Here is a 25,209-nt window from a genome sequence, read left to right on the forward strand (position 1 = left end):
GATTTTCTTCCGTTTTATAGAGTCCACTACTCGGAACGTATTTTAACAGCCACAAGAAAGTAATGGAAAAATCGAAGACGCCTCTGATGGCTATTCCAAATTTTTTTCTTCCTTGTTCATTCCTCTCAGGGGCATATTGCTTCGACAGGACTTGTGTTGCGTTTGTTCCGTTAATCTATTTGATTTCTAGCAGGGTAGGTGATCAGCCCTAAGTAGTGGGAATGCCCATCTGTCGTTGCTTAGGAACAACACCTTCTTGCTGCTTGGAGCGCCATTTTTCTAGCAGAAGGATCACTCAGATGGTTAAGGACTTCGCTGAAGTGGTGTGTCTGCGCTATTACTGCGGATGCCCGCTTCCTCTTGCTGGCGGTACTGATGCGATGTGTAACTGTAATACAGTTCCAGAAATATTTAGAGAGCTGGATCAAACACTGGCATAAATGCCTTGCAGTTGATGGGAGGTACTTTGAAGACGATCGTATCACTTTTGAGATATAAATTTGTATTTTGAGTTTTTTTAACATATTCCAAAACTTTTTCGTCAAGTTGGTATTACACCAGTTTGCTAGTAAAAGATTGTTAGATATGATCGCCATTTTCACTACCATATAATTTTTTTCAATGTATCGCAAAATTTGTGTGCATTTTGTCACACTGTGCCATGAACACCTACTTAAATGCGCCCCTAGTATTTTCTACTTTGTCAATACTTCATCCAAGTACAAAGTCTTAAATTTTACTTTACAACTTTTCTTTTGTCAATAAGCCGAATATTTTACGCGAATTTTTTACTACCCATTCGAAATTCATGCAATATTGCTTAAGTGTCGTTTAAGCTGCCTGCAACTTTCCCAATTAAAAATTTCCGGAATATTTCCGAAATGATTGTATAACACACTTCACTTGTATGAGTGCTCCAACGCCGATGCACTTCAGCAATAAAATGTTCAATGCATGTAGTCCACGTAGCACACGTTGGGAAAGTAAAGTTTTTTTTAGAACTTTTCACTTTTTTCTGTTTTTCCTTTTTCCTTCACTGTGAATCGAACGATTGCCATGCACTTTCCATTTCCAATCAATTTCTATATGCAAGCAGATACTCCATCATATTTGCTGAATGGAGTTCGTTCATTCGTTCATCGTCTTTTCAGTAAAGTTTTTTTTGTTGCACGTTTGTTTTGGTTCTTTATCCGCCCCAGTCAAGTGGAATCGACCGACTCAAACAGAAAAAGAGAAGATGTAATATATCGGAAGCCACAATGCAATCGAGAAATGGGAACAAGACAGTGCAGAGGAGTTACAGCAACAACAACAATAACAACAACAACAAGTTACATGACGATTGAAGGTGAAATGCAGAGGACCAATGTTGCGACTGTGTTGTATAGACTGTGGAGTTGGTGATGGGCAAAGAAGTTTTGCAGTGCCTCCTGCAACAGCTGGCTTGCTGGCTGACTGGTTTTTGTGCCCTACACCCACCATGTCGCACACAAACATGAAGAAGTGTACAAAAACCAAAAAGCAGACAAAAACAAAGCTATACGATGGCAAAACGCCTTCGGTTGGAGTGCAACGGCGTGGTAAGGCAAGCGCCGCGCATAAGGAAACGAATGGCTGCGAACGCCTCCTTCGGATGGCATAAACAGTATGCCGACGAGCGAGGGATGGTATTTAGATGTTTGTGGTGCTATGCAAGCAATGGAGTGGTGCGGTGAGGACTTGCTGCGTTTGCGAGATTCATCGTGGCGAGCGACGGAGGAATCAGTTCAGTTTGATTCTGTTCGGTTGAGTTGAGTTCAGTTGCAGTTTGTTGTCGCGTCGGAGAGCACATACCAAAAAGTTTCGGCAATCAAAAACGGATGAAAATTTTTGAATTTTTTTTTTTTGGATAAATTTTATTACGCCAAAAAAAGAAGAATTCGACGTGTGAATGAGAAATGAAAAATAAAAATATATATAAATATAACGGAAAATAGTATTACTGATATGCAAATAAGCGGAATATAAACGCACATCGAAACGTAGCACAAACACACACACACATACACACCTATACGTATATACATACAAATATAAACTCAACTAAAATAAACGCATCAAATGGCAGCCATACAAATCTAATTACCGAATATTAAATAAAAATATATAAATAAATATTCGAAAGCACAAAAAAATCAATGACATGCACCAAAATGTTAAACACAACAAAAAACACCGAAAAGCAGCGACAATAAGTAGTAAATTTAACAGAAAAACAGCTTCAAAAATTGTTAAAAAAGGTATATCAAAATTCCATTTGAATATGGAGAGGCAAATTAAAAAACTTTGAAATCAATGTTCGAAAGTAAACAGTTGTGAATTGAAATATTATATTTGTAATGTTCAAAGAAATTTTTAGTTGGCAAAATATACAGAATTAACATTAAATGAAATTTGTTGAAAGAAAATGAAGTGTAAAGCAGCAAATCGAAATAAACTGATTTGAAAAATAGTATAATAATTAAATGCAAAATTAATTAATTTTAAATATGAAAACTAAGTATAATAAGAATATAATACAATATAATATAAAAATCTAATATGAAAAATAACTGTATAAAAATAAATAATAAATATAATAATATAATAAATGTAAAACTGAATACTTAAGAGAAAAATAAATTACAACACCGTGAGGCAGTAAAAATTATTAAGAAAAAATTTCTATTTTTTTTGTTCTTAATTTTCAAGCGTGTAAAACTACAGATTTCAAATATTAATGCTGCATACTCAGGTTTTCATTTTCTTAACAATTGAATTTTTTAAAACTTTTTAAAAATTCAACGGAGACATTTTTGAAAAAATGGTTTCAAATACTTCTCAAACGAAAAATAATATATCCAGCTATTTAAGCAAAATGTTTGTGCACTTCGCCAGAACAATGAAAAATTGAAAAATTGTATACTTAAATAATCATAAAATTTTTTCATGAGTTATTTTGAAAGAAATATATATTGAATCTATATAAATATATGTAATAATACACGCCTCAAGTTTGTTCTTCTGGCTGTTTTATAAAAACGTAAAAAAATAGTTCAGGTTTGCTCTATTACATAGGTGGATGAAATAAAGTATACGCCATGAAGGCCTCTGTTCACATTTTCCCTTTTGGAATTTAAAATTCCTTTGTAAAACTGACTTGATAAAAAAATAAACAAACGGTGTATGCAGCATTACCAAGCAAAATCTATGGTTTCACATGCATACGGAAATATTCCTGAATAACAAAAAAAACGATTTCTGTTGCACAGTGTAATACGTATTGAAGAGTGGAAGAACTTTGTATAACTCGTGCACGCCTTAGCTTTCAAAACGTAATAGTGGTAGACAAATAAAAAAGAAATATTTTGCCCGCTTGAAGCACGTAACGCCCTTTTCCAAAGTTTTTTTTTGTTTTTTTTTTGTTTATTTTATTTTTTTTTTTTTTTTGTAATCGCACAATTTTTTTTCTATAATATCATTACTCGATCTAAGAATACGCATTTTTTTCGTTAGTTGCAGAAATATCGTTATTTCGACTACTTTGAAAATAACGGTTACATGTAAGGTAGGTGTGGTTAATTGATTGATTTCGTCTGTATCAAATGATGCCTTACTGCATTTTGATAGTAACTTGCATACTAGGTTTCATTAATTTATCTCAAATTTTACTTAGTTATCCCTTGCACTGACTGGAAGGCAGCGATTCAAAGTTTTAATTGTTGAGAAAATTGTTTGTCACATTGGCATAATTGGCAGAATTTAATAAAAAATGTTCATAGTTACACATATTTTGCCCGACGTAGACGAATGTGTTGGTGCGTGACTACCATACGGAAGTGCATGTGTTCGAATCTCCAGGCATAAAACATCAAATGATATAAAAATTCAGGCAATGGCAAACCTACAAGCCATGAAAAAGTGTCTCACAAAAAATCATCTGCCGATCGGAGGCGGCTTAAAACTGTAGGCTCAGCCATTTGTGAAACAACATCGAGATACACGCCACAAATTGATGGAGAAACTTGGCCAAAGACCTAATAAAGGATGTACGCGCCAAGTATATAACCATATATATATAAATATTTACTCCAACTAGGCCTGTGCCACGCCCATTTTCTTAAGATTTGAAGCAATCTTATTTCTTTCTCTGCCATCATACTGCGTAACAAATCTGAGCATTTGAGAGGTGTGATGACAGGTCGTTTGCATTTAATTGTGAATATCTTTATGGGAATAAAAAAAAATATATGTAATATTTAAAGGTGATACAAAAATAATATAAAGTTTTTTTCATAATATACAGTGAAAAGCAGGCACGACTTTAATTGATTTAACAAATAAATGAATCAAACAACTAGCCAAATAAAAATAAATGAAAATAGTCAATCAAAATATTAAAAGTGCTAAGAAATAATGCTTATTAATGAAATATAATTCAAAACTTATATTTTCTATTCTCTTCTTCTTCTTGATTGGCGGAGTTTAATAAAGAGCGCCATTTAGTAAGCCTTCACTAATGACATTTTCAGCAATTCAACCCAAGTGAGCGTGGGCGTATGAGTAACATAAATTCCAAGGCGCATTAGCTCTATAAGAATTCGTCGCGCGATATGCGCGAGTAGATCATTTTGAACCCAAGCAGAAGTAAGCAACTTTCATTAACTCTCAAATTCCAGTATCCCTATCTTTATGTCTTTCCGAGCACAAATTTGAAATGCATTGCTAGGTTCAAGTAAATTTGTGCGATAATAAAAACTCAGACTACAGAAACACTATGATAATCTTAGACTTACAAAAGATGTTATGCATTAATACTAATTTTTCATATTGCAAGACCCAGTGGCATTAATTGTAAACTTAAATATACTTGTACAGTAGGCAGTATTGCTTAGAAGTAGACCGAAATATAAATTCAAATAAAATGCAAATAAAAAAAAAATTGGCCACTGATTCTGAATTTTCAAATACCTTAATTTTTTCCTGTTTTTTGAATTTACTTTATTTCTGTTAAATATAAAACTTTAACAATTTTTTTTTTAAACATAAAACTTTAACAATTTTTAAATTAAGCATAATTTTTTTCGAGAAAAAACCGCTAATACATTGAACTTTAAGAACAAAAATTTTTGGATTTTCTTCCACTTCAGCAGAAAGATTTCTTCAATAACTACCAAAACCCAAAAACAATTAAGTAAAATGTTTCTTATGGAAACTAACTGCATAGCGCGCGTGGCACAACTATTATGAGTCTTTGACCACTAGGGAAGCATGCTGCAAAATCATGCAATGCAATAGGACCAGCTCGCTGCTGTGGCTTCACGATATTGATATTGAAGAAACTGTCCAACTCCTTTGATATAGGGTTCTGGTGAAGACTAGACTTGACTAAAAATACGAAACAAAAAGACTGCAAATTGGTGGATTAATCAGGCTATGGTCGAATAAAGATATTAGCTATTCACGGCTCCTGAGCTGCTGCTTGGGGAGCATTGCATGGCAATTATTAAAGAGTGGAAAGTAACTAAAAATCTTAGAAATCTAATTAAAATTAGAGCTTTCAAAGTGTAGAAGTTTCAAACAAAGAATTAGCATCTGAAGACTAAAAAACTAGCAATAATAAGGAATAAGTTTATAATAATTAAAAGTAATTCAAATATAAACCTTTAAAAGAACTCATTTTGTTTTAAAACTTGTTTTTTAATTGATTGAAATGGTTGTAATTGTTTGAATTGAATGTAATGGTTGGTACTTCAAATAAGTACCTTAAAAATTGTCCATTTTGTTCAAAAACTCGTTCCTTAATTAATTGAAATGCTTCTCTAAAAATATTTTTGGAAAAATTTAAAGATTAAACTTAATTAATTTTAAAACTTTAAAATTTATAAATAAATGAATAGTAAGCAATTATAACTTTTATAAGAACAAACTAACCGGAAGAAAAAAATTCTATAAATCTTAATATATACATATATCACGAATATTTGCGAACTATAAGTAAAAATATCAGCGAGCAAAAAAGTATTTTAATTTTTTATTATTTATTTTTATTATTCATTTTTATTTTTTTTAGAAAGTAAAATATGTGAAAATGCGAACTTATTCATTTATTTCAATTTAATTATGCTAGACTGTTTAAAAATGGACTGTATTAAAAAAAATTTTTTCCTAAAAATTCAAAAACGCGACAAAAAAGAAATGTTAATAGTTAAAAATAAAAAAAAAAATTGTAATTCATAACATAACAGACATTTAAAAAGAGTTTTAGGCTACAAAATGAATATTTTTTAACTATAAATTGTTAACTGGAAATAATAAACAATAAAAAAAATAATAAAAACTTGTTACAAAAACAAATTTTAATAATTAAAAAATTTAGAATTGATAAAATTCATAAATAAAAAGAAATGTTTTAGGCAGCAAAACTTTTTTTTTAATTATAAGTAATAAATACTAAATCATAAGTAATAAATAACGAAACATAAATAAAACATAATATGTAATAATTATTAAAAACAAAAAAAAAACTGGTAATAAATAATTAATACTAAATAATTGATAATTAATAATAATAATTAAAAACAAAAATATTATAAAATTTTATCAATAATAAAATACAAAAAAAATTAAAAAAAGGTTTCAGTTAACGAAATTAGTATTTCTGTTGTCAATTATAAATAATAAAAAAAATGATGCCGAAAAATTTGAATAATAATAAAAAAAATAGAATTTGACCAATAGTAAAATAAAAAAAAGGGTTAAAAAAAGATTTTAGGCAACAAAAATAGTATTTTTTAACTTATAAGGAATATATTATAAATAATAAACAGTAAATAATAAAAAATAAATAATAATTAACAAATGGTAAATAATAAACAACAAATAAATCTAATAAAAAATTATTGCCAGAAATATTAAAAATATTTTCAGAATTGATCAGTAATAAAATTCAAAAATTAAAAAAGAGTTTTTAGGCAACAAAATTAGTAGTTTTTAACTTATAAGTAATATATTATATATAATAAATAATGAATAATAAATAAGAAATGAAAATAATGAAAACTTATTGGAAAATTTTTTTAAAGTATTATAATAATTGATCAGTAACAAAATACAAAACTTAAAAAGAGGCATTAAAAAAAATGTTGGGAGGTTGAATTAGTTTTAAAGGTGACACACAGATGGCGCTATTTATCACTTTATCGCGTTGGCAATACTGAATATATATTCATGACAAAGCCTCATCCCTAGGCTTTGTTTATCAGTATCTGTCATTTCGCTGAAGTATAAACAACGTAGTGTTTTCCTGCTCCGAGTATGTCAACTTTCGTGCCGTCGAAACGCAATTTGCGGGAAGCTTTGCTTTTCTGCTTCAATTTGAAAAAAAATACAGCCCAAGCCCGTGAATTGCTGCAGGAGGCCTACCCAGACCATACTCCGTCGATTTCAACATGTGAGTACTGGTTTCGACGATTCAAAAGTGGTGATTTTCACACCGAAGACAAGGAGCGTCTTGGCCAGCCCAAAAAGTTCGAGGACGCGGAATTGGGGGAATTGGTAAACGAGGACTCGTGCCAAACCCAAGAAGACCTTGCTGAATCATTGGGCGTTGATAAATCAACCGTTTGCAAGCGTCTAAAAGCGATGGGAATGATCCAAAAGCAAGGACATTGGGTCCCGTACGAGTTGAAGCTGCGCGACGTCGAACGGCGATTTTTTACGTGCGAATTGCTGATCGAGCGACAAAATCGGAAGGGTTTTTTGCATCGGGTGGTGACTGGCGACGAAAAATGGATCCACTACGATAACCCAAAACGCAAAAAATCATGGGGTTTGCCCGGCCACGCATCAACGTCGACGGCCAAGCAGAATATTCACGGCAAGAAAATCATGCTCTGCATTTGGTGGGATCAGGTCGGCGTCGTATATTTTGAGCTGCTCCAACCGGGCGAAACAATCACGGGGGATCGTTACCGACTGCAATTGATGCGTTTAAGCCGGGCATTGAAAGAAAAACGGCCGGAAACGGTAAAAAGGCACGACAAGGTTATTTTGCAACATGACAACGCTCGGCCGCATGTTGCTCAACCTGTCAAAAAATACCTTGGAACGCTTGGCTGGGAAGTGTTACCCCACCCGCCGTATAGTCCAGACATAGCTCCCTCCGATTATCATTTCTTCCGGCATATGAGTCTCGATTTGGCGGACCAGCGGTTCTCCTCGTACGAGGCTACCAAAATATGGGTTGAGTCATGGATAGCCAAGCAGCGGCCAGAATTTTGGAGAAACGGCATCCGGAAATTGCCCGAAAGATGGGCGAAAGTTGTAGCTAGCGATGACCAATACTTCGAATAAAATATTTTGTACCGTTTTTTCACAATAAAGCCCCAAATCTTCGAAAAAAACCTTTAAAACTAATTCAACCTCCCATATTATAAATAATAAATAATAAATAATAAATAATAAATATTAGATAATAAATAATAAATAATAAATAATAAATAATAAATAACAAATAAAAATAATAAAAAAATTTTGCAAACAAATTTAAAAATAGTTTTTAAAAATATTATAGGTGCGCAACAAAGTTCTCGCTGTTTTTTTGATGAAAATACAACTTTATTCTGAAAAAAATGGTAACAAGTGAACCATTGAAAGTATTGCCCATCGTTGGCTACTACTTTTTCCCACCTTTCTGGTAGAACTCGCATACCGTCGCTAAAATCACCGTCTTTGAAGCGACGGAACCAATCTCTGCACGTTGCTTCACTTAAAGCAGCATCTCCATAAACTTTTTGTAGCTCTCGATGCGCTTCAGGCGCCGTTTTTTCAAATGAAAGAGGAAAATCCACACTTCCCGCAAATGACGATTATTCGGCACAAAATCAGACATTTTCACAAAATCAAAAGTATATGAAACCGAATCACTGATGAGCCGAAACAGTTTGTTTACCATATGTCTAAGCTCAGTTTATGACGTTTAGGTTATGTTAGAATCGACTAGCACACACTGCTAGCGGCATCTATTGACAAACAGCGGGAAGTTAGTTGCGCGCCTGTATAGTAATTGATCAGTAATAGAAAACAAAAATTAAAAAAGGAGTTTTTAGACAACAAAATATATTTTTTTAGTAAATAATAAAAAATTTTGTAGTAATTTATTAATAACAAAATACAAAAAATTTAAAAAAGTTTGTAGATAACATTGATGTGATTTACATAAAGAATTGCAAATTTTTCGCATTAATTAATTAAGAGTGCATTTATTAACATAATAACGTATTTTAATATCAAAATCTAGATTTTATCAAATAAAACAAAAATAAAAAAGTAAATAAATTTGACTTAAACACGAAGAAATCACGAACAATTTAAAGAGACTACTTTGAATACAAAAATCTATTTGCCAAAAAGAGCGAAAAAATATACCAGGTTTCTTATAAATAAAACCTTCATACAAATCTGTAATAAAGTCATTATTTTAGAAAAAATCGGATCGTATACCTTCACTAAATCGGAACAATCCATATAATTGCATTTCAACGAGACTTTCAACATATCAAAAGCAGCAAAAGCGCAAAGCAGATAAGAAGACAAGAAGAGGAGAGAAGAGAGAAGATAGGACAAATAGCAATTAATTGCAGCAATTTAACACATAAGGACACTTTACAACAACTTTAGCAGCGAATACTAATAACAGCGAAAACTAATAACAGCGAAAACTTTTGATGGCAAAAACAACAAAAATGTCAACAACTTAAACAATAAGATGGTACTATAGCAAACAACAATAACAACAATAATCGCAGTAATCATAGTAACAGCAATTTGAAATCAAACAACGACTACTTTTAATCCTTCAAAGCACACACACACACGCACCCATGCACCCATGCACACATACTTTCGCAAAGCAAACAAACGCACTTAACAGCCAACACTAAAACAATTTACGCCACCGACCACACCCGCACGCACGTACGCATATACACAAGCACACACACACAGACACATACAAAGTAAGGAAACAAGCATAACAGCTGGCTGGGTTGGTGTGCGAGTGCATTTTAACAACAAACTTATTCGTTGGTTCGCAAAGTCGCGCTAAGCGCGTCAAACAACCGCAAAACTGGAGGAGACCGGCGGTAGCGCGATGAGTTCAAAAGTCAGTTCGTTGGAGGAGAAAGTGAAACTCCCGCCAACGGAGACGATAAGCCGGTGTTATCAGCCACCAGGCAAGAATCGTAAAGTCATCCGTATACTTACGGTGGCGGTGTATGTGCTATGCGTCTCGTTGGCGGCGATTATGTTGTCGCTGTACTACATCTTCATTTGGGATCCAACCATTAGACCCTTTGTCACTAAGGGCAACCAATGTGGTAAGCCAGTGGAAATTTATAACATGCAAGTACAATTTGTCCGCAACACTTTGTAACTCTACTTTTCTGGGTTGGGTGAGTGAATGCGAATGTGCATGTGAATGTGTCTGTATGTATATTGGTTATAACATGATTTCCGAACAAAGGATTTCATTTACGCGTCTAAAATGTGTAAGTAATGAGAAGTGGGTCGCACAGTGATGCAAAGTGAACTAATTTATTTGATAAGAAAACGAAGAGTTGAACGAACACAAAATAAGATAAGAAAACTATAGGCTATAAAAATTGGATATGAAAGAGCAGAGAGACATTATCGCAGTCGCGAAATATTCCTTCAACTTCCGCTGGTAGCCAAATTTCTAAGGATCAACTGTGGAAGATTCGAAAAGTTTCAATCCATTTTTTGCCATTACTGGATATTCGCATAAAATGTGCTCAGGATACCCAATGTATTCAGAATGAAGCTAGCACTCCATGCGAGTAGACAGACTAACCGGCCCATGTGTAAATGTAGAGGACCGTTAACCTGTAAGTAAACAAAAGTCATCTAACAATTTTCTACCCCATTAAATGGTAACCCATGAAGGGAGAGTTATGGTTGGATGAAAATATTGAAGTATCGTTGTGATAAAAGTAGGTTAGGTTAAGTGAAATGCGTTTGAATCTAAAATACACTCTTCAAAAACAGTTTTAGAATGTTTTAAACTTCTAAATGACGTATCTAAGTGCTACAAAGTGCACCTTATTTGGGTGCCAGGCCACAGGAATATAACAGGGAAGTACAAGGCGGATGCACATGCTCGAACCGGTACAACGCGCGATCTCCAACCGGATAAGGCGCTGATACCCATACCTATAGCCACTTGTAAATTATTTATAAACAGGGAAACCATCAAAAAGGTAAATACAAGCTGGCAATACCTCACAACCTGCGAACTAAGCAGACAGACATGGCCGAATTGGAACAGCGATCGATCGAAAATCTTGTTAAAATTTAACAGAGAAGCTATAAGAAAAATGAGAGGATAATAACTGGTCATTGTTTAATAGGCAGCCATGCTAGAAGGTTAGGACTCCCGTACTTCGATTTCTGTAAACGCTGTCTTAATACAGAAGAAGAGGAAACAGTCAGACACCTTTTATGTGAGTGTGAAAGCTTAGCTATGAGGAGGCTACGTACTCTTGATACAGCATTTTTAACCGATGTAGCGACATAGCGCATCTTAAAGTAATGAAACTGCTCGTTTATTAAAGCTACCGGACGGTTTGAAAAGGAACACGTAGGGTAAGGATAAGCTCCAGTGGTATCACAATGGACCTGCGAAAGGTCTAAGTATGTCGCTACGACAACCACCTAACCTACCTTCCTACCTACCTAGGTGAAATGGCTCTCCTTGGACGATGGTAGGCTAGTTGGCGGCCCCTGTGATATCACCGGAATTAGCTTGTCCTTACTTTACTTGGCCCTATCGAAACTTATACTACCAAGTTTGTGATTCGCAACATCCGCAATGTTGTCCACAAAAGCGAGACCGAGCAATCTCAACCGTCTTCTACGCAGAACTATGCAACCGCATAGGTGTTCGACTACCACTTCCTCTTCTATATCCTGACAGCTTCTACAAAACTCATTGGATGGCGCCCTTAATCTACTAGCATGTCTTCCTATTAGACAGTACCCAGATAAGATACCGACTACGATTCTTCGATCTCTCCTCTATTTAGTTTAAGTCGGCTCTTAGTGTGACTTATGTTCAATTCGGGCCACGTTTGTCTACTAATGCAGGTGTTTAACTGTCTTCAGTTGGAATTAGCAACACTAATGGTGTGTCTGTCTGTTTACATGTTGCCAAAGGCATGAGTATGTCGACCTTGTCCTGACTAATTTGGAGCGATAAGTCCAATCTAGCTAGCTCACCTACCTTACGGGTACTTTTAATGTCCTGGCACCCAAAGTAGATTCATAGAAAAATACCCTGCAAGTATTTCTAATAATTTGTAGCACTCTTTTACTGTCCCAGACGAGTGTTGATAGGGGCGATTTGAGAGCTGCCTGACTATCGGAGTAAATGAAGATTTCTCTAAAGGTTACTACGTTTTTATTTAGCACTAAAGGATTTCTGAGATCGCCAAGATTTCGGCTTCGAGTACGCTGCAATGATCAGGCAAGAGAATTGATATATTGGTGGCTATAGTTTTCGAATATACACCAGCTGCCACTTGAGCATTGAGTTTTTTGAGCCATCAGTATTCAGTTTTCATAATTTACTACACCATTTTCCCAGACCTCTCTGGAAGGAGAATGGGTTGTACCTATAAGGCCTGTAAGATAAAAGTTTGAAAGGAAGAGTTTAAATTGAAATTATTTATCTAAAGGAGTTTCTTCTGTCATTTATATATTACAAACTTGCAATTTTTTATTTCATTATTTTGATGGTAGTTCTTTATTTTGATGGTAGTTCGTCGATACTTCGGGCTAATCTATGATATATAACGACCAAGGGTTATGTCCTGTAAGAAATTTCAAGCAGTATTCCCCTTCATTATTTTTCTATTATATTGGCCTTGAAAAATTACTTCAAAGTCATGGCCATGAAAGAGTAAACATTTGCTTTCGCTTCTTCTAGTTTTCCTTGACCCACTTTCAAGTTTTACCGACAAGAATGTGACTACCCTGGCCATCAATAGTACTAGGCTTCTTGCATAGAAGAAAGCCTAAAACTAAGCAGAACCGGATAGGTTTTGCTCGAACTAATGAGTTCAAGTGTAAGCTTCAATTCGTGTTAGCTTCTTATGCAAAGTTGCAAGGCGATGAGTTATGATGAACTTATAAAATACATTCAAACCAGATTTTATGCATATAATTAGAAGTATCATAACTAGCGCGTATACCCTATGATCAAAAAGTACCGGGAATGTTTAATTGACTGGTTTCATCGATTGCCAAGGCGTAGTGCACCATGAGTATCTTAAATCGGGCCAGACAGTCAATAAAACACAATTCTTGGATTTTGCATGATGATAACGCGTCATCGCACCGAGCTCAAATTGTGCAAGCACCGTATTCACCTGATATGGCCCCGCGCGACTTCTTTTTGTTGAAGTTGACACTTCGTGGAAGGAGACTTCAGTCGATAGAGGAGATCAAAGAGAATGCGACGAAGGAGCTGAAGGCCATCCCTTCGTCGGCCTACCAAGGATGCATGGAGGACTGGGCTAAACGTTGTCTCATGTGTGTTGCTTCAGACGGGTCATATTTTGAAGGAGATGAAATAAATTTGCCTGAAATTTAACTCTGTTTTATTTTATTTAAACATTCCCGGTACTTTCTGATCATAGGGTATATCTGTTAGATGTTCCCCCTATGATGTTTTTTCCATAAGTGGAGTAAACCATCATATTGACCAACTCATATTGGACTTCGAACGCGCATGAAAAAGCAACATTCCAGCCAAAGCATGAACAAAAAAATGTATCGGTATCAGTAGATCGGAAAGTTGCACGGGAGAGTAAAATTCTTCAAAATATGCGAGTTTGATGTTGTATTAATCTTTAGTCAACTCCGTTGCTCTTTCGAGAATTTTACTACGCATACCTTTTCGGCGAACGGTATACGCTTCAAAACCACAATGACCAAATTTTTCGTGTACCGAAAATAGAAATATTAGCTTGGATTGCATGCCATGCCACACAGCCTATCAGAAAATTGAACAACTCTGTGCAAAATATTAAGTATAGCGGCGCCGTTGATATTTCAGGACTTTTCATGGGTAACACAGTAAAATACAACTGCGATCTCAGCACTAACACTCAAATAGGTTTAATAATTATATTCGACGGCTCGTTAAGCTCGGAAATCGGTGCTGCACTTTGAAGCCGTCTAATCTCTTTGTGAGGCTCACTGAGGGATAAGTTGTTATGCCGTTAATTTAAAAATAGTTGCAGCTCGTAAAGCACATATCGGCCGGGAAGCTTAACTTAAGCTTTCTGATAACCTCATATAACAGCTTTGGTGCATAACATACCTCTGTAGAGCCCAATAGGAGATGCTTCGGCACTTCAAGTAAGAGACGCTTCGGGCTCACTTCTTCTTTAGAGTCATCGGATTTTCAATTGAAATAAAAAAATGAAAATTCAAATTGATTATTAATGACAATTTTAAATGACTCGCGACTTGCTGGAGTACTTCGGTCGGTATCTCGAAAATAACTTTAGTAGTAGTGGCTTCCAATGCCTCAATCGATGCTGGTTTATCCACAAAGACCTTATATACCCCACAAATAAGAGTTCAAAGGAGTGATATCACACGATCTTGGTGGTCAATCCAATGGTCCGAGATGAGAGATAAATTGCTCACCGAAACAGCGGCACAGTAAGTACTATACATTGTCTACGTACGCCTGTACATGGCGTATTTATCACGGCGCGATAGCGTTCACCATTCATTGTTACATTGGTGCCAGACTCGTCTTTGAAGAAATATGGGCCGATGATTCCTAAAGCCCATTGGTTGTTTTCAATAGAAGTAATGGCTGTGCTTAAATGGCTTCGGGTTGCTCTTCATACGGCAATTTTCCTTATGCCAAAAATGGGTCTCATCGCTGAACACCATAAGTTGGCTTGAGTGTGCGATGAAAACTTTTCACAGATCGGCGATTTTCGTAATACAATTTTTTTGTTGAGAGATAAGTCTTTCCATGATGAAATCTCAATGAATAATGAGAAAAATTATGTATTTAGTTCAGCAGTAGCCTCATGTGATCTCTCAAAAAATCTCTATTGGAAAAAGTACCTCCAATCTGATCACCCTTTAGTTATAGTATAAAATTCCATCAAACTTCCGCCATTTTCCAAGTAAAACTGGTAAAATTACATTACTAACTACTCCCCGCTTTTTCCAACCTCTCAGCGGTCAATGTGAACAATTTCACTTTCTTAAAATATTGTGCTTTTTGCACAACCAAATGCCACCTTTTGACCCCTGTGCAAATTAGTCGTTACGTACGTGAGTGAGTTAGTTGGGTTGCCTTAGCACTCGTCCCCAAAAAGACACAACAAACAAAACAAAACGTAAAACAAAAAAGTTTGCAAATTAGTACGTGCAGTAAAAAGTGAAAGAGCTGCGAACAAAAGCTCAGTAAAAAACTAGAATGAAAAAACATAGAATAAAAGCGCACAGCCACAGAGAAATGAGAAGGGCGGAAAGACGAAACGAAGAATAAAGTGTGCGATTAATGAAAAAATAGTTACTGCCATTGCTGCTTTTTCTTCTTCTCCTCCTTTTTGTTCGTTCGTTGTATTATGAATTGAAATTCCTCCACTTGTGGCAGCTGTTGAAATTCTAGGCCACAATGCATCCTCCAGCCCAGCAGTCAGCTAGTCAACCATTCATGCGTAACAACATTCGGGCATGGCCGTAGTGAAAAGGATGCCAGATAGGATAGAAAATGAGCGATAGAAACCAGTAGCGGTTGTGGTTATGAAGCGCGGCAACAAAGATAGTTGAGTATGGGAAGTGTAAGGAGTGTAAGGAGTGGAGTAAAAGGTAGAGTAGTGTTGTAATAGCTGGCTACGAGTAGCTAACAAGTGCAACGCCTAGTTTACGCGACTATTGTTGTTGCCGTTGCCGTTTGCTGTTGTTGTACACAAACGCTAGCGATTTGATATTATTGTGTGTGCGCTTTTTTTTGCTTTTTGTTATTGTTATATGTTCGCGTTTTGCGGTTGCAGCGCTGCAAATTTGCTTTGCACCAAAAATTAGGTCAATGGGGTGGCAATATGTTAAAGTGAGATGTTAGACACTGAGGTAGGAAGAGAGATTGTGGGGAGTAGGTAGTTGACAGGCAGGCGTTGCTGCGCTCACACATCATATTTGTATAAGTAGTAGTGTATACTTTGTAAATTCTATGCATGCATGCATATATGCTTGCATTCATGTGTGTTTCTTAGAATATATATATATTGTATATGTGTGTGTATGAAACATATGCGCTTGGAGGTCGGTGGGTGTGTGCTCCACCTTCATCGACACCGCGACTTGCAACTGAGCGCGCAACACCAAACACAAATGCCAAAAAGCGATGTGTTTGCATGTTTGTTGTTTATGAGTTCGCGTTGTCACCTCTGATTGCAAATGTGTGAAAACCTCTTTGACAGGTCAAAATCCGAGTAAACGTTCACTCACACAAATCGACACCCCATAATTCACTTTGTGCTGTCCATTTACTGCCCACTCATTCATTTAACGCTATACTTACACTCACACTCCCCCACATACGTAAGCTGAGAGAAGTTGAGCTTCTCTCACCACCCAAATTCATTCATTGGCTCACGCCTACGCCCACTCTCACACTTTGCATGCTGTACTGCATATATCTGTAGGTAGATTTGTCTGTATTTGCACTTCTGTTTTAATTGCAAATTTGCGTTGCTCTATATTTTTTTTTTCTGTAATATTAAGTTGGCAACAGCAACAACTCTACTACTGTAGGCTTTATAAAGCTAATACATACATACTTTATAAATAAATAAAGTAGAGCAGCAACCAACGATGAACAAACAAAAATGGGGAGCAAAACAAACTTGTTATTTGGCATAATTTCTACTTGGTATTTTCAAGGTGGCAGTCACGACAGTTACAACAACAACGAGAGCAATAGCGTCGTCGTCATAGACGCCACCGACAATTGCCGGCGACAAGGTTATGACCATGTACCGACAAATTCACAAGAACAAAAGCAACTATACGCATACATGCATATGCACACATACACACAGAGCCATGGCGCTGCCATTAAAGGATATCATAAGCAGCAAAACTTGATGGCAGAAATTATGGCAGGTTGTGAGTGTTTGTGTGTGTGTTCTTACAAATGTGCAAGTATTACTTACATTATTTACTATAATAAAATCATTTTAATAATTATTCGATCAGCTTTTATGTGGTTTTCTGGCGTTATTGGAAAAGCAGCGGGATGCAAATAAGATGTGGATATTATTAAACAAACAATTTGTATTGCACTTACATACACAAGGTTGCTAAGTCTCTGTGTTTATTTAAAAATTATATAAGAATTAGTAAAACACTTACAGCCGTGACAGTGTGAATTCACACTTTTACCTAAGTTATTACTTTACGTCTTATGGACCTCATTTGGAGTAGCAGCTGTTTTGTTTTTGCACATTTTTTACAAATAATAATAAGCATAACCAACCTCGCCAGACGTACTTAATTCATACTCCTATGATATCTTCTCATAAATACCCAGTTGCAAAATACAAAAAACAAATACTCTACTATACATACATATTTATACCTACTTTATAAAAATTTATTAAAAAATTTATTTTATAGAAATATGTTTTATAAAAATATATTTTATAAAAATACTAGGTTGTTCAAGAAGCGTTGCGTTTCGATAAGTGAGGGTGTTGCTACCACCCTAAATTTGGGTAAAATTTCATTTGTCAATTCGTTCTTTGTTTACAAGCCAATTAGGATCGAGCTGTCACAGTATTTTCTACAATGGAAAAAATTGAGTATCGTGCAACGGAAATTTATGAACGAAATGTTGAAAGTGTATAAGGACACCATTAGTATAGTAAAAAGGTGGGTTGCTGAATTCAAACCTTGAAGACGATCTACGCCAAGGACGTCCAAAACCAACGATAACACCAGAAAAAATGAATAGAAAAAATACAGAATATCGTATTGGAAAATCGTCGAGTGACTGAAATGGTAGAACTGCAGTAGTAGAAATAGCAGCGCTGGGCACTTTAAACAATATTTTGACTGAAGTATTGGGTTCAGAGCGGCCACCGTAGCTGAATGGTTAGTGCGTGACTACCATTCGAAGTTCGGAGAGAACGTAGGTTCGAATCTCCGCGTGAGTCACCAGCGATCGCCCTCGGCAGGCAATGTATTTCTGCCATGAAAAAGATGATATGAAGTTTTGTAGCCCATCAATTTTTTTATAAAAAATTTTACGTTGCAACTAACTACAAAATACTGTTGAGATTTGGCATATTTTTAAAGACGATACACGGCTTTTTCCTCCCATAAAAAAATCGAGCTTGTACTTTGTGTGGAAGACAAGGCATGATACCTCAGCAAAAAAAATTGAAATGTGCAATAAAACTGCATGCACAGAAAATTTCTAAAAACTCTAAAAATGTCCGGCTAATATTTTGATGCTTTTTTACAAGGTGGTGCAAAATTACTCGTCCAACTTTTTGTTTGCATATTGTTTTTTTTTTTTTTGTTTTTGAGTAATGGAAATCTTTATTTTGACCTTCAAGCGCTTCATTGCTTATGTGTTTGTATACTGCAGTTGTGCACAAATGTAATGTATGATTGACGTAAGACGCCATTTGTCAAAACTATAAATCTACCGATAGGGTGATTAATTTTGCGCCCTATTTTATGCAATCGAAGCTGTTCTACGATATTTGGAGGCCTTTAATTTTTCTCATTAATATAGAAATTAAAAAAATATGTATTACTTTCAGTCCCTGGTATAATTGATTTAACTGAACACCTGTGGAATTGAAAAAAATTGTTATTGTTGTTAACAAAAAGAAAAAATTCGTCAAATATTTATTTTTTTAAGTGTATTTTATCCCAAAAAATTCCAAAAAAAAATTTTTTTTCCCGAATAATCTATTTTTAAAGTACGTTTTATCATAAAAAATAAAAAAAAATTATAAAAATATAAAAATATAAGTTTAGTATTCCTCACCGAAATCTGCCTGATTTTCAGCCGTTCTATGGGGACAGCTGCAAAACTACCATAAATTTACTTAGAATGCTCTCGAACAAAATATCATTGGATTTTGCTTTTTCAATACATGTTTTTAGAACTTAAGTGGATTCCATTTTCTAGCCCTTATCTATTATTAATTAATAATTAAGCCGAATTTTGTAAAGAGTGTTTCAATAGAGCAAATAAATAAATATTTCACTTCGAAAAATTCGCTACCATAAATTTTAACATGGAATAAATCTCAAAATTATTAAATTTGTTTTCAAAGATTTCTCATTTTACTTCTTCCTATTCTTCTCATTAAATCCCACAAATAAACTAATTTTTGAAGAATTAACGGCAATGACCAAAACACCTGAGTCACTTCACACGGAATCGCTCAGTTGCAGAGTTATGAGTTAGGTGGCAGGTGTACGGATACTCAAAATAAGAATTTGCAATTTATCCTTACATTTATCATTTCAATATTAATATAACATCCTTCTTCTCCTTTCTTACCAGACAAAATTGTGATACCAGAGAAAATCGCCATACGCCTACTCAATTCATCGGAAGTAACCGCCGAGCAATTCTACAAACACATACTCGAACAATATCGTCTACTCAATCAGCTACAACAGCAACGACAACAATTTCTACAAAAACAACATCTGCATCTACAACAACTTGCAGCCGGCAATAAATTTCAAGAGATCTTCGCCACAGCGACAATAATACAAGCAAATCCAAATGATCCGATACTTAAACCGGTCACACCCACAAACGGTACCTTCCTACTTGATCCATCGCGTCCCATAGTGAATAACATCGAGCCGCGTATACCCATATTGGATACAGCGCAAGCGCCAATACCTATACTGGCACCCGCTTCAGCGCTTGCCACGGCATCTTCTTCGGCGACGGCGTTGACAGCGGCCAATACGAGTAACGGACACAACAAACGTAAATCGCATCGCAAGCATTACAACAATAACAACCATCATCGGCACACATCACGCAAGAATCATCGAAAGACCGCTACAGCAGTCGCAGTTAACAACAATGCGGATAACAACAATAACAACAATGACTATGAACCCGAGCCATTTGTAGTGGAGACGCCACCAATGAATCCGCCCATATTGTCCGTCGTGCAGGAGCCTTACACACAGCTGCCCATACCGTTAGTTCTAAATTCGCGTGAGGATAAGCGTCCGTTATATTATACACATGGTGAGCGTAGGGGCGGAGCGCGAAAACGGGTAGGTTACGATACGCAGACATATATGAATCCGCTGCTGACCGGAGAACTAATTTTCGAGAAATAAAAAGCTGAGATGCGGAGGTAGCCAGATCGTTAAGACGAAGTAGGGGGTTAGAGGGAAGCAGGAATACAAAACAAAAAAAATTACTTTACTTTAACAGACGCGCAGGGTTGGGATGCAAAGCATATTTACATAGATAAGCAAAGCAATAAATGGTGGTGCGCCGAAAAATCACAAACCGGGTCAAAATTGGATCATAACCGATACAAATAACAACAAATACTGCCATTATTGCCGCCCCAAAACTACAATGACAGCAGCAGAGCTATCATAATAACTGCATTGCTGCGGCGACTACTGCTGCTGCTACGGCTGCAAACACCACAAATACGAGTAACTATGAAAAAAATCAGAAAACAATAAGCAAAACAAAGAGAAAAAACAACAACTAGAGCATATATAGCAAATTTTTGAATGTGTAGCAATTAGTGATGAAATAACAACAAAAAACTGAAAAATTGAATACCTTAAAAACCACAAAAAAATCTTATATATCCGTATACCCAACAAACAATACACTTGTAATCGTCTGTATGTACTGTTTATACTCGTATTGTATGTTTATATACTATAATCGAAGAAAAAAACCTTCCCGCCTATACACCAAAATCACACCACACCACTTTATATCTACGTGCATGGTTCTTAGCCCATTTGAAGCAGCATAACAACGCATAGAAACGCATAAAACCGCATGAAAACGCATTTATTATACACCAACACCACCACCACTCGCTATCACTTTTTCACTCACTTCGCCTTCACCGCCACCACTTGTCACTTTTCACTCACACTCACACCTCACTTGCCCTTTCACCAGTTATACACGCGCGCATTTTCTAGTGAAGAATTTAATCACCAAATCGAATCAAGTACACCACCAATAAAAAAAAACACCCCAACAAGCATTTCTGTAAGTGTTTAAATAAAAATGTAAAGTAAGTTTGCTATGGTAACTGTTAAAAAAGTTCTTTAGTTTAAGTTTGTTTTAAGTGTTTGAACATGAAAATCGTACTTTGTAAGTATTGAGAGCAAATGTTTAAGAATCACTTAACTTTGAAAGTGAAATACAATTGTCCTCTCATGAAGCGGAACATAAAGGGTAATCAATTTAGAGGTATTGGATTTTTAATTGAAATAAAACAACGAAAACACCCATTCATGAGATTTATTTTTTAAATATAATCCCTTTCAAATGTTGGCCGCAACTGTGCCGTAATTCGGTCATCCGTAAACACCAATTTTGAATGACTCGCGACTCGCTGGAGGACTTCGGTCGGTATCTCATGAATAACTTTAGTAATTTTGACTTCCAATGCCTCAATCGAAGCTGATTTATTCACAAATCATTTGCTATCCAAAGGTCCGATATCGCACGATCTTGGTAGCAAATCTACTCGTCCGAGTCGAGAGATGAATTGCTCACCGAAACGACGACGCAGTAAATCCATTGTTTCACGGACTGTATGGCAAGTAGCGCCATCCTGTTGGAACCAAAAGTTGTGGAGATGGCATATTTCGATTTCCGGCATCAAAAAATCGTTGATCATGGCGCAATAGCGTTCGGCATTCACTGTTGCTTTGGCGCCAGCTTCATATTTGACGAAATATGGGCCGATGATTCCTCCAGCCGCACCAAACGGTTGTTTTCAGTGGATATATTGACTGTTCTTGAATCGTTTCGGGTTTCTCTTCAGCCCAAATACGACAATTTTGCTTATTAATGTAGCCATTAAGCTAAAAATGAGCCTCATCGCAGAACACCATAAATTGGCCTGAACGAGCGATGAACACTTTTCATAGAACGTCGATTTCCGTAACACAATTATACGATTTGTAAACATTGCTGAGGCGTAAGTCTTTTCATTATGAAATGTCAATAAATATTGAAAAAAATTATGTATATAGTGAGACAGTGGTCAAGCGCGATCTGTCAAAAAACCCTATTGGAAGAGTACCTCCAATCTGATCACTCTTTATAAAATTTTTCCACATGCAAATGAAGCTTTAAAATAATTATAAAAAGACGAAGTATTTGTAAAACGTTGTGGTACAAAATAAATAGAAATTTCGTACTTAAAAAATGAGAAAAAAGCTATGAGAAAAAAATTTCAATTTACTTGGGAATAGTGAAATCTGGTATGAACCAATAGAACAAATAATAATGTTCAGTATAGTCAAGCGTTTGCTGTGTCAATCGGTGGATCTTTCGATCTTTCAAGTGATGAATTCTCCAAACGTGGTTTGCCTACGATTATTCGTATTCTTTTGTGGACGAGTTGAAAGAACACACACTTTTTTATGTCGACTTACATGCAAAGCAACAACACAGCTTGTAGATATAAATATATTAACCCAGTAGAATCCAACCAGTGATGACAGGCATTCTGGATCAAATTTCTCACAGAAATCGTGCAAAATATCTAAATTACCCAAATCGAACAATTTCAGAAAGAGTGCAAAATACATTTTCCAGTCATAAGAAGTAATATTAAATACATACATATGTATATATTTTTTATTGGAAAAAGTTCAACGCTTTTGGTTTTTATAGGAAAATGAAAGCAACATTTGGATCTGAAAACTGTAAATCTTCGAAAATATCATAAAAAGATAAATAAATAAAATAAAAATAAAATAAAATTATATGAGAAACAAAAATTGGATTTCCAGCGAATTGCCAAAAAATTAACTTTATGAAATACTGAAAATATTGATATTGATTGTAAATAGAGCGCAATGAACGATTAATTATCTAAGAGGAGCGATTATTCCTAGTAGAATTTTGATAAACTGTGCATTGATAATTGTGTTACCAGAAAATCCCTTTAAATGTACCTTTTTCCCTTTAAATAATTTTCGCAAATAGCCACAATCTGGCATCAATATTTAATTATGGCACTATTGTGATTGGAACATTTCCTTTCGAACGTCATTTGAGGCGCTTTCGATTCGCCATTTCTCTGCTCGCTATGTTTGGGCTGTGCTCACTTGACGAAAGCAACAACAAAGTTATCGAGCAAGATTCGCCCACAGCGCCCTTACAAAAGTTATATAAATCACTATATCTAATTGTTCTTTTTGTTTTTTTTTTTTTTGTATATCAGGCAGGTTTCATTAGACCGCATTCATAAGGGCCAACTTTTGTTGTTCGAACTCGTATCTAGTGGAGAGCACCGAGTCGCTCGTGCTCGGTGAACACACTTTGAGTTCTTGGTACTTCTCAATTTTGTTGGTTGTTGGCTGTAGACTAAAAACTAAAAGAACGAAAAGAAAATACGCAAAGTTGAAGCATCAAAAGTTTCCCTGTATGAACACGATCTTACTTATGCTTACCAAGTGCTTCTAAGTAAATAAATAAATATATAAAAGATCATTTTTGACAGCAGTTTTCCAATGTTACCAACATATTGTTATTTATGCCAGTTCCCTCATACATTCCCCACTCGCTCACGCATTCCCCACGCTCGCATTAATGTGAATTGTGAATCACTGACCGTTTATAATAAGGCCGCCAGCAACTCGTATACAAAAGAACCCGGCTAATATTTGTTGAGCAACTGGGAATGAATTGCGTACATTCTTGGGGCATAAGAATAAACATTTACCTTTGGATGTTACCATACGAAAACCAATAGGTTCCACACTTATTGTACGGAAGAAAATATTGCTAAACAATGATTTATAAAAAAATTGTGTTTTAAACATTTATTGTAAGTTTATACTCACACGCTTACAACCGGGGTGCCGTTACGATTATAATACGCGTACTTTCAAGCGTTTTATAAATGAAAAATCAGCGCTTTGTAAACTTAATGTTTATTAGAGTAAACTTAAAAAAATCTCACTTTATGTTTATTTTGCTTGTTGGGGAAAAAAATTAAAAAAAAAACAATATCAAATTACATAGTTCTTATATGTATACCATATGTATGTATTGTTGACTTAGGTATGGCCTTAAACAATGGCTCAAGCGCCAAAGTGGTCAGATGCGATGAATTGCGAGATGAATTGGTAGTTTGGGTAAATGCCGGTCGTCTAAAACGAAGATAGTGGCGAGAATTCTAGATGTCCAGAGCAGGAGGTAGAGCAAAAATGCATAGCGGAAACATAATACATAGACATACTATACATATACTATGTACTTATGTACTTTACAAATAAAGCAATGAATATGAAGAACTGCAAATGAAAGCCTTTAAGTACCAACTACATACAACTGGCAGCTGCAAGCAGCAAAAAACAAAGAACAAAGAAGATAAGAAGTAATCGCATTACGTATGTAGTTGCAGTATCGTAATTATTATCAAAAGTAATTTAAAAGATGAATACCAAACAATAAATTCAAATAAGTTGAAAAAATGTGTAATGAAATGTAATGAAACAAAAGAGGAAGATTTTCAATGAATTTTTTGTTTGGAAAATTTATGTTAAGGAATGGTAAGTAAGTAAATTGAGAAGTGAGTGAGAGAGCGAAGTGAGTAAGAGAATAAAGAGGTGGCCGCTTGAAAAGATTGACGAGCGAAATGGTAAGTGGGCGGATATATGAAACTGATTAAAAACTCGTGCTGGAGTGAGTTAGACAAACAATTTTCTTTATAAAATTAAAAGGATCTTTCGAACTAGCACGTTTTCATAAAAATAAAAGCCTAATGCAAGTACTTAATAGCTCGGGCACAATTTTTTATAAGAGCGTACAATAGTTGGCGTATGTCGATAATAAGGACATCTTGGGCTTAACAACCA

General features: G+C 35.4%; 2 protein-coding genes across 3 annotated transcripts in view; one reads left to right on the forward strand and one right to left on the reverse strand.

Moving 5' to 3' along the window:
- The window catches only part of LOC128857960 (synaptic vesicle glycoprotein 2A), an 84,641-nt gene that overhangs the window by 56,292 nt on the left and 3,140 nt on the right, over positions 1–25,209 (reverse strand). The window lies entirely within an intron of this gene.
- Positions 1,751–24,867, forward strand: LOC128857961 (uncharacterized protein DDB_G0286175). Of its 2 annotated transcripts, XM_054093823.1 has the most exons (3): positions 1,751–2,279; positions 9,504–10,397; positions 19,661–24,867. In XM_054093823.1, the coding sequence occupies exons 2-3, from the start codon at positions 10,172–10,174 to the stop codon at positions 20,464–20,466; spliced, it is 1,032 nt and encodes a 343-aa protein (XP_053949798.1). In that variant the 5' UTR covers positions 1,751–2,279; positions 9,504–10,171; the 3' UTR covers positions 20,467–24,867. The 2 variants fall into 2 exon arrangements, with proteins under 2 accessions (XP_053949798.1, XP_053949799.1); XM_054093824.1 differs by lacking the exon at positions 1,751–2,279 and having other exon boundaries at positions 9,348–10,397.

The sequence above is a fragment of the Anastrepha ludens genome, chromosome 3 (genome assembly GCF_028408465.1).
Source record: "Anastrepha ludens isolate Willacy chromosome 3, idAnaLude1.1, whole genome shotgun sequence".
Classification (NCBI taxonomy): Eukaryota; Metazoa; Arthropoda; class Insecta; order Diptera; family Tephritidae; genus Anastrepha; species Anastrepha ludens.